Source organism: Watersipora subatra, chromosome 7, assembly GCF_963576615.1.
Source record: "Watersipora subatra chromosome 7, tzWatSuba1.1, whole genome shotgun sequence".
Lineage (NCBI taxonomy): Eukaryota > Metazoa > Bryozoa > Gymnolaemata > Cheilostomatida > Watersiporidae > Watersipora > Watersipora subatra.
The window spans coordinates 50266182-50282034 of NC_088714.1; the positions used below are offsets into that span (position 1 = coordinate 50266182).

Genomic DNA, 15853 nt, shown 5'->3' on the forward strand with positions numbered 1-15853 from the left:
TTAATAGTAAGTTTTTTGCACGGTATCAAATTGTATTTGATAATCTTCTTAACTTGAATAGTTGTAACTTGAATTGTGACTTTCATGCCTAACTTACTTGCATTTTACTCCTTGAATGGGCTATAATAATATAAGTAAACATCTTGGCTTCCCAGTCTATAGAAAGTTATTACTTATGGTATAGAGCTTTAATTGTTTTGCTAGTGTTGTTTTGTAAACCTTTTGCATTTATCCAATAATTTTTTAAAATGAGAGTGATATTTTATTTTTAGCTTATTTGGCTGACCACATGGCTTTTGGCTTTCAATACTTTAGGCTAGGATAATTTTCTATTGCAGACAACCTTTACTATAATAACAGTTGTATCCCTTTTTCCAGAGCCCTGCATAAGGCGTAGGCAAAAATATTTGCCTACGCATTTTTATAAAAGATTTGGTTATATTTTTTAATAATTAGACACCTAATGCTCTTAAAATGTCTGTTTTATATTGGCCAATTTTAGCTAATAAAAGCATAAACTAAGGACCGATGAATTACCAGTCATCATTTCACGTATTTCTTTGTGAATTTTCGTACAACAGACAATTCTTAGTTGAGCAAGTTTAGTGAGAGTTGATTTAACCTTTGACCTTTAACCTTTGAAGTTTTCTGAATAAATTGTTTTCACAGTTTTTATTTCTTACAAAGCAAACAGTTTGATATAGTTTTTGTTGAAAAAGTTGAATAGACAAATGAAAATTTAAAATACGAAAACAAGGTAAAGATGAAAATTTGTTTAAACTATAAAAAACTGTTTCCAAAAGCTCAAAAAGTTATGATCTGAGCCATAAAATAATTATTAATTCTTTGATTTCTAATAGTTCACCCTTTGTGCAGAGCTGTTTTATTGCTATCATAGCACATCCTTAAACATTGAGTGTCTGCTGACAAATTGAAAAGCACATAAAACAGCAAAAGTGAAAAAAATATAAGATATTTTTACTTTTTACTGAAGCTCTCAATGGAAGGACATTCAGTTTTTTGTCAAAAGTCTTTTTGTCGTCTTGTTGAACCCTGTGTGCAGCAATAGTAATTAAAATCTAGCAATAAAAAATACGCTCGGCACTGGATTTGATCTCTGAACCTACAGATCTTCATGGGCAAACTTAACCATTAAACTGCGTGGAATACAATGGATTCATTTGGTTAATAGTCATTACATTAGTTAAGATGCTTGAAGCACTTGCTTGAGGTTAATAACTAGCACTGTTGATATTTATGTGTAACGATTGTTAAGCTGGCCCAAAAACGTTGGCATTGTTTTAGTAAAGATTTTAGAAAAGATCTAGCTTTTCAGGTAAGTTACTCAAACTTATTAGGTCATTATTCTATTAGCCGTGCAAAGCTAAGAATTTGGACCGGGAATTGGAATAATATCATAAAAGAATGCAGGGTTGCTAGAACCAATTACAAATGTCGCTCTTTCCGCTGAACAGACAGCTTCTTGTTAGGATAATGCAAAATAGATGAAACTTCTTTTAGCTTGTACTAAGCACAAAATTATCAACCATCTTTTATTTCTTCACACTAGCAATTAATAAAAAATGACTTCCTTAGCTTGTATTATTAACTTAAATCACTTTGAGTGTGTTTTAGGAAAATATAATTTCTTCTGTGACCTATATACTCTTACAAATGGCTTGTAAAAACTGGTTGAAAAATGCCTTTTCATGACGCTCTCTCAAAACTGTAATATTTGAAAAAAAAATCATATCCTACCATATAAATCATTAGATGATAATAAAACATGCTAAACTTTTACAACAAAGAACCCAAGTGAGCAGAATAAATTTATTCGCAATCAATAAATTTATTCGCAAACGGCAAAATTTTGTCTGTGCGGTTACAGAAGGCACAACGTAGAGGGATGACGCGATGCTTTATTACTAACAAGATTTGTAATCAGGAACTGAAGATGTAACATAATGATACTAGTTCTATCACCTCTGCTATGAAATAATACCGAAGGGCTTTTAATTAAAAAAAGAATTCCCTCAGCTAATGGTCTACAATATGTGGTAATTAAATGGATTATTATGGCACTAGAAATGGTGCCAAAATGAACCAAACCGTAAATTATTGGGTGGTCTCATAATTTTTGACAGCACAAAGTTGTCCAAGTCAAGAATTTGACAGTTTATTTCAGTGTGTAAAATTTAACTCTACTTTTTTAGCTATAGATAAGCTTTAGATAGCTTTAAAATAAAAGGGTTGCAGAGAGAGAAAATCGCGTAACAAATGGTCCACATGAAGTTTATACGATAACATTGTTATACACAAACACAGGTTACAGAATTTGTATATACAGTTGCAGAAATTTTGCTATGGCTTTTACTTTCATAATATAAGAAAAGAAACAGATCAATATAATGGTTTACCAAAGTTATTATTGTTACATCGCTAAATTATTACATCACTACATATATGGAGGCAACTACAGGAGTGTGGCTGCTTGATTAATTCAATAGTATTTTCGATCTGAATCAAACAGCCATTGATCATCCTGAAGCAGTTTTGCTAACTCTTCATTGTAAGGTCTATAGAAGTTATCTAGGGCTGCCAAAGTCGAGTTCCAAACTGCATTCTTTTTCCCTGTTTGCTTTATTTTCTTCATGAATACTGGAGGAATAGGCCGGAATTCAATTCTAAAAAACTCCTTATCCATCTGCTTTATCATGTCAACCTAGAAATAGATAAAAACTGTTTTCAATTATATTCTAAATTAATTAGTGCAATCAAATTATATTCTTGTTTAATAGAAACACAGAAAAAATAGAATGAATAATAAAAAATGATAATTGAACTTGTTTAAATTATATTCTAGGTTAGTTATATAGTTTGGCCTGTGAATCTTTTTGTTTAAGATACATCTATAAATTTCTTTTCAAATACTTATCAACTTTTTTAACAAATATTTATATTTTTAGTATACTGTACGGTATCAATTGGATTTCTCTCAATAAAGCTCCTACAAGTGACTAGATTAGTAGGCCTATAATTTAATTGTCATTGTTTAATGAACAAGCTAACCCCTTTAACACACGTCAACTTACATTCGAAAATTTGTAAATTTTGTTATTAACTTTTACATTTCCAATAAAATCATTTTCAATTTAAGCATAAACACTTTACCATTGTATTTGGTAATCTGCAAATGACATCAAGATACAAATTGCTGCCAAGTTGATTACCTAGCGGTAAATAACAACCACCTGGTTAATGAGAAAAAGCTAGATTTGTTGATAAAACAGCTACCGTTACAGAATACAAAAATATTATATAGGCCTCCTAAGATATACCATGAGAACACTGCAATTCCAGTAAGCGCGAAAGCTTTGAGTACAATAAAATTGGTACATCCTATGCAGCTATGTGGCTTGCCCGAAGACCGACAGCAATCAACAAGAGTCAGTTGCAGAAAAGTCTGCTGTTGAGAATGGCTAAGATCTTGAGGCAAGTTCTCAAACTTCCACATTTCTAGTATTAACCCAAGATTGAGTAGACATTACCACGTACTTAAATTAATCGTTGCGAGGAAACAATGTTTTTTTCATATATACACTTATATTATGCCCTGCAGAAAATAACAGCAAGTATTCAATCTGCAGTGAGCTTTTCATAATTTGTTGTGAGTTCTTGCATTGTTTGCTTGTTTTTTTTTACAGAAAAAGTACATAAAGATGAAAGATAGAAGAAAAAAAGTGCAATAAAGACCCACATGAACAGTAGAATAGCTAAACACAGGACTGGGTCCTGATTAGCAGTTAGTTGGTAATTCATTTAGATAAAAAAATGAACAATGACTATTGAAGTGAATTTAAGTGTGGCTTGAGACTTGATTTGAAATAAGAAAAATTGCTTTCGTTAAAAGATTGTTGACAAAAAGTTTCATACTGCCGAAATCTTAAACATGGTCTGCTTATTATCCAATGCAAAAAAAAGAAGAAATGGTAAAGCCATTAAATAATGGTGTGTTTCATATGTAATCAATTGAGTACTGTTTTTAAAAGTAGAAGGATAAAGCTTAGTTTCCATATGACAACGCAAGGCACGCAACAAGGCGCACGACGACGTGCATGAGCCAGTTGGGATGTGGAAACGTCAACGCACGACGATCCCACGACGTGCATAGGCTGATCGCAAGGATCTAACAGAATGGATCCTTGCGACGGGTGCACGCGATGATGTATACCACAATTCACCGCTTGACCTTTTCAACCCATCCTACAATTCAAATGGAGAGCGGGGTTTTACAAAGAACTCGGACTCTGTACAAAAAAGTAAGGAAATTACCCACCCTTTCCAATGCAAGCATGGCGCCTACGCTTGCTATGGAAACACTGCGTCGCAGCCCAAGAAATACATTGCGCATGATCAATGGGCCGCGCCCGATCATTGCCCTATCATATGGAAACCAGGCTTAAAAGCAAAATACGAAATTTGTAAAAAATAGTTTGTATAAATATCGTGTTAGTTTTGTTTAATGAATGCAGTTATATTAATGCGTAGCTTATTTTACCCAACAGTAAAAAATGTACCTGTCTGAAATGCAAAAAAATTATTCTTTATTTTTCCGCTTTTTCCCTCCCTCATTTTTTCCATATTTTAATGTTTTTGTGAAAGTGCATATGTAAGTGTTGACACTCAGTAGGTTCAACTAAGTTAAGAACCACTGTTTTAGTGTCAAAATATATTTGCTATACAAAAAGGGGAAAAATAATAAGTGGCAATTTGAAGTTTGTTAAATGGTTGCTGTAAACAAGGAAAAAAGGGAAAGAATTATGTTCATTTAACTTTAAGCGGCTTTTATGTCATAAACTGGCACTACCTACCGTCCGGGCATTGTACTCCTCTGACGTCCTGAACATAAACTGCTCTCTAGGTATAAACTTGAAGGCCTCTTTGATGTAAACCACATACATGCTGTGAGCCAAAATATCCTAAATGTCAATAACAAAACAGCAACAGTTAGAATACAAGCGACAGTAAGGTTTAAATAAAACTAACAAAAGATTTCTGAATAAAACTATGATCTGAGCTATACCACAACTGTTTGTCTACCAACAAATTACTTAATGGCACCAATAAGCAGAATCATTGATGTTTGAGCTTTATACCCTACAGAATGAAAATATTTGATGGATTTAATACTTCGTGATTTCGCGAACAGATGACTCCCCGAATTATTAAATTTCGTGAATAATTAGTTCTATTTTTAAACACAAAGGAGAATAACTACTGCCTCAAACTAAAAACTAGTCGCTAGGCAAAAGTAGTAAACGTAGCGAAGTTACAAAATTTTTTAAAAATAATTGCCGGGGCTTTGAGTTAACTCCATTGCTCATGCATCACACCTCTTTACAAAATTATTCAAGGCTGCCAAAAGTTATTTGGAATTCGGCCCGGCATCATCATAGAAAAAAATATCCTGCAGTTCTTTACATTGAAAAAAATCGTAACTTACCACAAGTTGTTGGTTCACCAAAGGCCTCCAAAATGATGGACATTCATAAAAACCTCTGGATGAAGCCAAAAGTTTATAGCTTGGCATGAGCGACATAAAAATCTTAGCTAAACAGAAACCTAAACGCGTGGTATATGCACGTGAAGGTTTTACTCTACTGCTAGCTGCTTTCACGGATTTACAGGCACTTTCTGTTACCATCACAGAGGGCTACCATATGGAATGAGTTCACCAAGGCAGGAGTGTTGGAAACATGATTATATTATATATATATATTCATATGTAGATATATATATAAAATATATATATATAAATATGTATATATATATAAAATATATGTAAAATATGTATATATATAAAATATATATTTACATATTTTACGTATAGATATAAATCTACATGTATATTTTTTAAAGATTTTTAGAAAAATTAATATAAAAATATTTTTATGTATATAGGCCTATATATTTAATTAATTACAAACTTGAGTGTACAAATAAAATATTTTAAATACAAATAAGTATTTACAAACAATGAATAGAGTAAATAAAACAGTTTGGCCCATATGGCAGTTGTCTGGCAATAAAATTAAATTGATACTTTTGATAGGTAAATACTAGCTTGTAAGCCTAATGGTGCTCTCAAACTAGTTATTTTGGCAATAGCAGCGCTATATCGCTGTCACTGTCTTAGGTAGATGTTGAAAGCAATTCTCTTGCTACTACATCGCTGGTAAGGCAGTTATCATCACAACTCGTCTCGTGGCTTACTATTGCAATTTTCTGCCGGTTGGCCAAAAATTTGTGATCGTAAAGGCGTTTTTGTTACTTTTTTAAAACAAATTTGTTCTCCTCATTAGCAGCTGCGGTCACTTCTACTTCAATTTCAAGACCTCCCTGAATGATTGGTGATTTTTTAGAAATGACATCCACTACCCTTGCAGTCATTGTGCCTTTGTGTATGACGGAAAAGCTGCTTACTCTACTTATTTCACAGGGTAGATGACCAGCAGTTGCGCGGTCTGGGTTTATTAGCTTTACTGCACATGGGTCGTGCAGATTATTAGACTCTCTCTCACACTAAAATGAATATCGAAGCGGTAGAAATGGAAAAAATAAATATTGTGTTTTATTAAAGAACCAAAGTAAAATTCAACTAATTTAGTAAATGGTTTTGAAAAACCTCATTACTTACCACAAGTTGTTGGTTCATCAAAACCCTCCAGAGTGATGAATATTCGCGATAACCTCTGGACACAGCAAGAAATTCATTGCTTAGCATGATCGACTCATAGTTTTTAGTTAAATAGAAGTCTAAACACACGGTGTACACATTTGAAGGGTTAACTCTATTGCTAGCTGCAACAGAGTTAATCAATGTTAATAGATGTTCATCCGTGAAAAAATTAGTCCGCTAATATGCATGAAAAAGGCGATTTGCGCGAAACTGAACTCCCCGAACATTTTTATCCTGTAGGGTATGTGATGTTTGTGAGCACTTCTAAAGTCATGCATCATGTTTGTCACACTGTCATGCCACTTGTTGAATTTTCGAACTTGTGCAGTTTAAAGCCTTCAGATGTGCCCAGCACTTTAAAGCCTTTAGTGGTCATCAACCATCTAATCATAGTTCTACCGTATAGATAACAACATACATTTGTAGGTATGTTTACTCAAAGGTTTTCATGTCAAAGATTAATTGCAATGTTGTTGGTTTGCATTCACTGTTATTTTTGCTTTGTATAATACTGTTTTTACTTAACTCATATTCTTAGGCAGCTCATAATTCTTTCTCATTTCTAGTTTTTATCAGAATTGTATTACATATAATAAAAATAACCCACATTTTCTAGTAAAAGTATGACTGTTGCTGCTTTTCAAATTTCCAAACATACAGGGATAGCTACATTGGGGTATAAAAGTTATAGCAGAGTAAAATTTTGTCCCTTATTTACTAGATTGCTTCAGGTAGATGTTATCTAATAGTCGTTTCACCTTGAGAATATATTTTCAGAGCACAAAAATTGCATTTGTTAATACTCTGTTCATTATACACTAAATTACCTTACAAGGGCAAAGCCTTTTTTAAGCCTAAAATAGTTATTTATTAAATAAGCAATTCACAATATTTCAAGACAACTCTGCAAAGTATGTTTTTGTATTTTCTCGTATTTCGAACTTGTTTTCTAGTATTTTTATTTTATTTTTCTATCTTATTTTTTTCTGCAGCACTGAAAAAACTATCGGCGCTTATCAGCAACTACAGCTACCTCGAAACTGACTCAACCATTAATCTTTGCAGACTTCAATCCTACTTGCCTGATGACAAACACCACCACATCGTGACAATTGAAAACCGTATTCATAAAACCTTTATATTAATGTGCTATTTTAAGGGTCAAAATGATGATGACTGGTTAGTTGCTAGCTAGTGACTTTCAACTTTTCAGTGCAGCAAAATAAAAAAGTTTACTCCAATATCTCATTGTACCTCCATTATTCGTCCAGATCCAACACCCATGTAAGCGCAGTAAACCTCTCCATTGGTATCTATACATCTCTTAAGTCTGTTGAGCTCTTCATGAATAATTCCATCCACTTTCTGCGCATCCATCTGTTCGTGAGAGATGTCATTGAATATATTGCCTTCCTTGTGTGCCCAAAATAGATTTGATATAGCTCTAAAACATGATTCTAAATTTTACTGAAACTGAGAGGTACAGTATGTGAATTTGGTATAATTATAACCAATGAGTACTCATAAACAACCAATAGTAGTATCAATAAACACTCATAACCTACGAATAGTAGTACCAATTCGTACTCATGAACTACCAGTATTAGTATTAATAGGTACTCATGACCTACTAACAGTAGTATCAATAGATACTCATGACTTACCAATAGTAGTATCAATAAATAATCATGACCGGCCTGTGTTTTTGAGTCAAAGACCAACTTTCCATGTTCAGAAAAGTGAGTGGAATACTAATGATGGAGGTTGTTGTTTGTATGGGAAGATTTTGCTTATTGGATAAATTACCGGGTATACATCTACATGTATATATTTGTTGAATGGCAGTGTATAGCACAAGCAACAGCAGTTAAAAATAATAGAAAGGGAAGAAGAGATTAAAAAAGAAAAGAGAGAGAAGACAGAAATAGGAGGAAAGTATGTGAGATGAACAGAGTTTAAGCTAGAGAGTGCAAAAAAGCAAGGATGTGAGAGAGAGATTTGGAGAGCAAGAAAGCGGGAGAGCGAGAGAGAGACAGAAATAGCAAAAGAAAAAGTGCGAGAGTGAGTCAGAGATTGAAAGAGAAAGAAAACAAGAGAGGTAGAGAGAGTGCGAGACAGAGAGAAAAAGAACCAGATAGAGAGTGTGAGAGAAAGTGCAAGAGAGGGTGAGAGATAGTGGAAAAAGCTTGCAAGAGATAGTGCAAAAGAGTGCGAGAGAGAGTGTGAGAGAAAGCTGCAGTGAAAGAGTGAGAGAGAGTGAGAAAGAGAGAAAGTGATAAAGAGAATGAGTGAGCCAAAGAAAACAGAAAGAAACGAGAGAAAATGAGTGGTTATTTTAAATTATAGTTTATTAATTATTGCTTGCAACGATTTTACATTCAGTTAGAGTAATTGTCTACAAAATGGTTGCAATCACTAACAGTTTCAGAATCACATATCTCACAAGCGTTAGAATCAAATATCCAAGTACATACCTTTCTCTAGGATGTCTTAGCTGAATATAGAATCTTGTGTCTGGTGTTCTCATAAAGCCAAGAAACTGAATAGTTGTGACTAGCGTCAAGTGTGTTGTGTTTTCTGATAATTTAGCATGATACATAAGATTTCCTACAAAATACAGACATATCAAGTTTTTCAATTACATTTCAGTCTATACCATGCCTTTCTTGAATAAATTATTAATAACATTTATTTATGGGTAAACTAGGTGAATACGCCTTGTAGCATGGGTAATAAAAAGTTTTTGCACATAACATTTATTTTAATTGGTAAAGTTTCTTTACTCAATGAATTTGAGTAACTCAAGCTATTATTTAAGCACTCATATAAAAACCGTTATTATAACTTAACCCAGTGTTAGAACAAACATTCTATCATGTTCTTTAAGTGTGGTCGTTGATGTCTAAGAATTTCAATCAATCGGCATTTGAGATTGGCCGGCGTAATAAGTATGAAGTGCTATTTTGTTGTATAGCAATGTGATTGCATGGCCTATTGGTTTAGCATGCCTGTTTTCAGGTTTGTAGGGTTAAAGTTCCAATCCTGTGCAATTCTCATTTTTCTCTACACGTGTATGAAACGTACAAAGACTACAACGTTTTTGACGACAAATGCGTGAAGAGTTGTACACAAACGTGGTAGTTGTATAATTTAAATCTACAATGTATATCCGCTTTTGGAAGTACATATGGCTTATTTTGTGACAATGTCACCTTGGTGATGGCTGCCACACGGAGATCAAGAATTAACTGAACTTCCTTGAAATATGTAGGTTTTAAGTTTAGGCGGTTCGAACCGAACTAACATTTAACAGTTTTTTTTATCAATATATGCGTGTGCTGGTAGAAATATTTCACTGTATATTTTTGGCAGACATGGTTTGTATAAACTGTTATACAAACAAAAATTATGTGGTTTTTGTCAGCATTAAACAAACAACTAAATAAACTTAGAAGCTTTTATTTCAACTGCCATAAATAAATGCTAATAACACTAACCGTTATATAACCATGAAATGATTCCATCTTTTGTAATACTTTTGATAGTTACCTGGGCCATCTAAAAATAAACCTTTCTTTAAATGTTGATGGTCTGCATCTATCTTCATGGGATCTTCCGTGAAGTACTTCACTGGGCACGCATCTTTATTAGCTATCCGCATTTTGAAATCCTGCAAATATTGGAATAAATTACTCACATAATGTTTCATAAAAAGTTAAATAAATCCGTAATTATTTGACCGTTAAAGATTCTTCTTCTGAAAATTACTCTAGATGACATGCAAGAGGTGCTCATTTAACAAGTATAAAATGAGATTAGGCTTAGAACAAAATATTGCCATCTACTCACAAAGCAGACTTGAATTCATAAGTTTTTGGTTATTGTTTCAACTTAGAAGTTAGGGGCAAAGTTTTATTTCTATATTTCTCAACTGGCTAGTAATCAAAAGAGGAAGTTCAAAGTTTATTTGTAGCTTGAAATTTTGTTATGGTCTTATGATTTAGGGTTTATGTTTACCACTTATGTTTATGATGCTATGCTATTCTTAGATATTAGTTAAGATTTTTTATAATAAAAATTTTCTAACAATTCAAGAAAGACATTGTAACCTACCTTTAACCAACTCTATTGAATCTGGTGTTAAATTTGTTAGTTTCCTAAGTTTTAGATACTTCTTTCAATCCCCTACCATAGATATACATGCATGAATGTTGTATTGCAGTGTTTGACATCGTATGCTAGCCGCCTCTTCTTTGGGTGCACTACTTTTCCAAAGGCTGTGTGGGGACCTATACCAGAATGTTTTATGCACTCAAAACCCTGAAGGTTTCTCAAAACCAGTCGCCATCAGACGCTATAGCTGAACTGCCTACTCCATAATGACTGGGTTGTTACCTGGTATTACGGCTGTGCTTTCCAGTAACAAATCACCGATAAAGGTTGTTATGGTCATGTTACAGACTGCCCACCCTTTTGAGACTGCTGGCCACAACCAAATGCTATAGCCAGACGACCAAACAGTCTGCCTCCACAGCCATTTCCACCAGCTACTATGGCCAGTCTACCTAAATGGTTGCCTCAGGAACGGACAACCACCAGTTGCTACGACCAAAAGACGTAAGAGCCTTGCTGTAAAGATCTTAGCTACTGTAGTTGCAAAATGTACTTCAAACTCAGTCGTAATTCTAAGCACATGGAGAGCGTTTTGAGTAAATCAGTATATTTTCATTGGAATGCAAACTCGCAAAAATAAAAACAATAATTGAATAGACATTAAAAGAAAACAATTTCAAATGTTAGCGCTGCAACCAACACCTAGACTCATTTTATAATAATGGACACGCCCTCTAATCATCAATATTTCCGCTCCTTTAAGTACATCGCTAGTATTCATACACTTGCTCTCTTCTAACCAACAGCGCTATTGAGAAACTTCTATGCCAGTTTCAGTGCCTCAATTTGTATTTCTATAACTCGCGCACTCTTCATTCATGTCGCTATACCAGGCTTGATAGACCACTTATTCTAGCTGCACTTTTTTAGGTTGTTGAGCTATCGAGATAAATCGACTTCTAGCCATGACTAAGATTGTTTACCGAGACTAAAATATTTGTTGCACAATTTTGTTCATTATTCTTTCCCTAAAAGTCTAATGATAAGTTTTTGATTTTGATTTTTGATTTGTTTTCATCGACAATAGTCATTAAGCAAAAGAACAAAAGCTAGAAGAGTGATGAGACCCATAGTACGCATTAGCATAGCTAGTCGGGCTTGTCGTCATCTAAATTTAAATCTAGATTCTAGATTCATCTAGATTTAAATTTTTTCTTGAAAATGGCCTGTTGGTAATCCACTTTGCAATGGCTTGCACGGGCAAAAGATCGTGGGAAATTTTGACAGAAATTTGAGAATTGAGTTTGTTATATTGTGTGAGGGATGTTATTACAATAAAATTTATGATCGGCTAAAAGTATAATGAAGTATGAATATAGTAAACTGGTAGGTAGTATGGCTGATGATTTCAAAAAAGGTTTGGTGCGAGTGAGGCGGGATTTTTTGTGTGAATGGTTCTTATCATGCGCTTTGAAGTATTATGAACTTCATAAGTTGGGTGGGAATTGCGTCGCCCCATGTCTCAATGCAATATTAAAGTTTGAAATTAACTATAGAATTGTATAATAACCAACGATGTAGTGTTCTCATTAGTTTTAATGTTGATTCTTGCTCAATCAAACTCATCTTAATCATAATATTGTTTTTCTAAGGCAGCGTGCAGTCAGTGACGATAAGTCTTTCCGATATTTTTTTCTAATCGTGTGGTGGTTAGGAAACATCTGTCCGCTTTTCTGTTTTTAGTTTATGGCTGGTAATACTTTCCGGCACCTTTAAAACAAACTCCACTAATTCTCTTCCGCTTGCTGGGTTTGGCATGTCTTGGAGGGCACCAGGAATGATTGGTTAAATTTTAGCAGTAGTGAAAGATGATGGTGGCTGTCTGTTCCTGAGGCAACCATTTAGGTAGACTGGCCATAGTAGCTGGTGGAAATGGCTGTGAAGGCAGACGGTTTGGTTGTCTGGCTATAGCATTTGGTTGTGGCCAGCAGTCTCAAAAGGGTGGGCAGACCGTAACATGACCATAACAACCTTTATCGGTGATTTGTTACTGGGAAGCACAGCCATAATACCAGGTAACGACCCAGTCATTATGGAGTAGGCAGTTCAGCTATAGCGTCTGATGGCGACTGGTTTTGAGAAACCTTCAGAGTTGTGAGTGCATAAAACATTCTGGCATAGGTCCCCACACAGCCTCTGAAAAAGTAGTGCACCCAAAGAAGAGGCGGTTAGCATACGATGTCAAACACTGCAATACAACATTCATGCATGTATATCTATGGTAGGGAATTAAATAAAGTATCCAAAACTTAGGAAACTAACAAATTTAACACCAGATTCAATAAAGTTGGTTAAAGGTAGGTTACAAGGTCTTTCTTGAATTGTTAGAAAATACTTATTATTAAAAAATCTTAACTACTATCTAAGAATAGCATGGCATCATAAACATAAGTGGTAAACGTAAACCCTAAATCATAAGACCATGACAAAATTTCAAGCTATAAATAAACTTTAAATTTCTTTCAGGGATGTTTCTTTTTTCAAATCTCATTATGGGTTTTTTGTTAATTTATCTGAATTTTCTTTGCTATCGAGTGATCACGAGGTGATTTCCTAGTTGCCCTCTGAAATCGAAACAGAACAACTGTCTTTTTTGTCAACTGCTAACATCATTTGTTTCAAGGGAAAGTTGTTTATTGTAAAAATCTTGAGAGGGCATTCAACATTCTTCCTCTCTATTTTGCTGGTTGGTAGCACAGTCTTTTCGGCACCTGAGCTGTACAGGTCAACAGCTGGCTGCATTTTGTAGTACAACTCAGCTCCCTCTCCTTAACTCTCTGCACTAAAGAACTCAAACTTCAGCATGCACTGAAAGCTTAGGCCTAAAGTAAAGACATATTTCAGCAGAAAAGCGATGCTTAAAATCACATTCTTCCTGAAGTGACTAATTGCAAACTTGTATTTTTAGGGGCATTTGTTAGTCTCCATTTCTTTTGCAGCGTGGAACAGTGAGATGTAAATTCTTTCCTGCTATATTTTACTGAGGTTGAAAATTTTTGAAGAATGCTTTCGTCATCAGTTTAACATTACCTCACTATCTACTAAGAATTTTACTAGTTTTCCATCTATATCACAAGGAAATAAAAAGCTTCAAATGAATTGGTGGATGAAAGCTCTGGCATATAGCTTAGCCAACTGGTTTTTTTCTACTGAACTTCAGCTAAATGTAAATGTAACTGCTTTCTGACCCTAAGATACAGTCTGTGGGATTACTGCAGGTTTCAATCTAAAAATTTCACTGACCAATTTATCCACAGAGCTCAGCTCAGAGGTGGCTGTGCTACAGTAACTGTCCCCAGGCCTCTGTCTGTGCAGGGAGAACTAGCATTTGGATTTTACCGACCAGTCACTCTACAGAGCCTAACTAAGGGATAGCTTCTTTATGTTTTCCAGCCACTTTTTGTATACTTGCTAAGTGATCTGGGTGGGAAAGCGCTACTTGAGCGGGGTTTTTCAGTCGACAAAGGGCAATCATTACTTATTACATCAAAATACTATACACTTAATCGAGTAATTAACAGTAAAAATTAGTAATAACAATAATTAATAGTGAAAAGGTATGCAATGATGTATAAAATGAAATAAAACATACAATCCAAACCACAGAGACATAAGGAAATTTACACAAATAACACTAGTGATTAGCAGACAATTAAAAGGGAGGCAATTTGAAGTACTAGAGTGGCAACTACCACAATATTGAACAGCAAGCAGTCTAAGATAGCAAGGCAAGAGCTTTTTGAAAGGTTTTTGAAATGCTCAGTTGGTTCTTTAACAGTACTATAAGAAGCATCTAAAGCCAACTCAAAAACATTTATATTTGTTTTCTGCACAATGAGTTTATGAGTTTATCTTTTATCAGCTCAGAAAATGCACCCAGAAATTTATTAGTCACAAATGACATTCTTGCAGACGAAAAGGATTATGTAACCTTCCTACTCCTTACTGATTAAGATTTGGAAACTGTGCACCATAGACCCTGACGTAGAGTTGCGACCAACCTTTGTTGAGAATGAAATGTCTTTGCGATATCGCTTCCATTTAGAAACGTCTGTTGTGCCTGACTTTCTTACTCCAGCAAGTTGCATGTTGGGAAGGCAAATTAGCTTAGCTCTGAAATCAAGAAATTTGTGCTTGGTATATTTGAGTTTGACAAGACCGACGCAGCTACTAGAGGTAGCTTTGTTTGTTTGGTTCTCTCATTGATTTGCTTGCAACGTTATGGCAAGCCTTGAGAATACTGCACCTCAGTCAAGCGTTACCATTTCACAGCCCTGCTTAGTAGAGCCCTGCTTAGTAGTCAATACACTTTGCTCATTGAACCAATTAAACACAGACCACACACCGTGATGTGATCTTGAGCGTATCTATGCATCACATGCGCACACATTTATTAGTTCAGCATGCTCAGGGATAAAGCAGGGACACAGGCCAATAGCACTTTATAATTTTACCATAACAGCTGTGTATCTAACAATCAACTCATTAGCAAATGTCATGAACTCATCAGCGCAGTATTATTACTTTCAGTTTACTAATATAATAATATAATAATTATAGAATAATCCAATGGTCTATTATTTGTAAATAAAATAATACACCTATACACAAAACCTCTGCATACAAATTTTATCTGATCATATACTGGATTATATGTTCTCCTTAGTATACACTGGGCAAATGAAAGCATTGTAGAAAACAGGCAATGCATTGGCAAAGATGGTTGAAGAGATATGCGACATAATTTACTTTGATAAAAGCTATGCAAATCTGAAATAGATTGGGTTCGTTTATTTTTCATTTTTGTTTGAAGTTTTACCTTTAGATTTGATCTATTTGTAGAATGATTTTTAATCAAGGACTCAGGGAATGTTGCATGTTGCAGTTTTCAGCATACAGTGAAAAACTCGCTTAAATATTATATTATACTAGCCATAAAAG

At 34.4% G+C, this 15853-nt stretch overlaps 1 protein-coding gene and 1 long non-coding RNA gene across 2 annotated transcripts; both read right to left on the reverse strand.

The window, feature by feature from the left end:
- Positions 1–2296: 2296 nt before the first annotated feature.
- LOC137401156 (carbohydrate sulfotransferase 15-like) lies at positions 2297–8074 on the reverse strand. Its single transcript, XM_068087536.1, has 3 exons — positions 7994–8074; positions 4872–4979; positions 2297–2722 (listed from the first exon to the last, which is right to left on the reverse strand). The coding sequence occupies exons 1-3, from the start codon at positions 8021–8023 to the stop codon at positions 2501–2503; spliced, it is 360 nt and encodes a 119-aa protein (XP_067943637.1). The 5' UTR covers positions 8024–8074; the 3' UTR covers positions 2297–2500.
- A 1196-nt stretch (positions 8075–9270) lies between these two features.
- On the reverse strand, positions 9271–15024 carry LOC137399270 (uncharacterized). Its single transcript, XR_010979137.1, has 3 exons — positions 14914–15024; positions 10289–10409; positions 9271–9346 (listed from the first exon to the last, which is right to left on the reverse strand). It is a non-coding gene; the product is annotated as an uncharacterized lncRNA (long non-coding RNA).
- Positions 15025–15853: the final 829 nt, after the last annotated feature.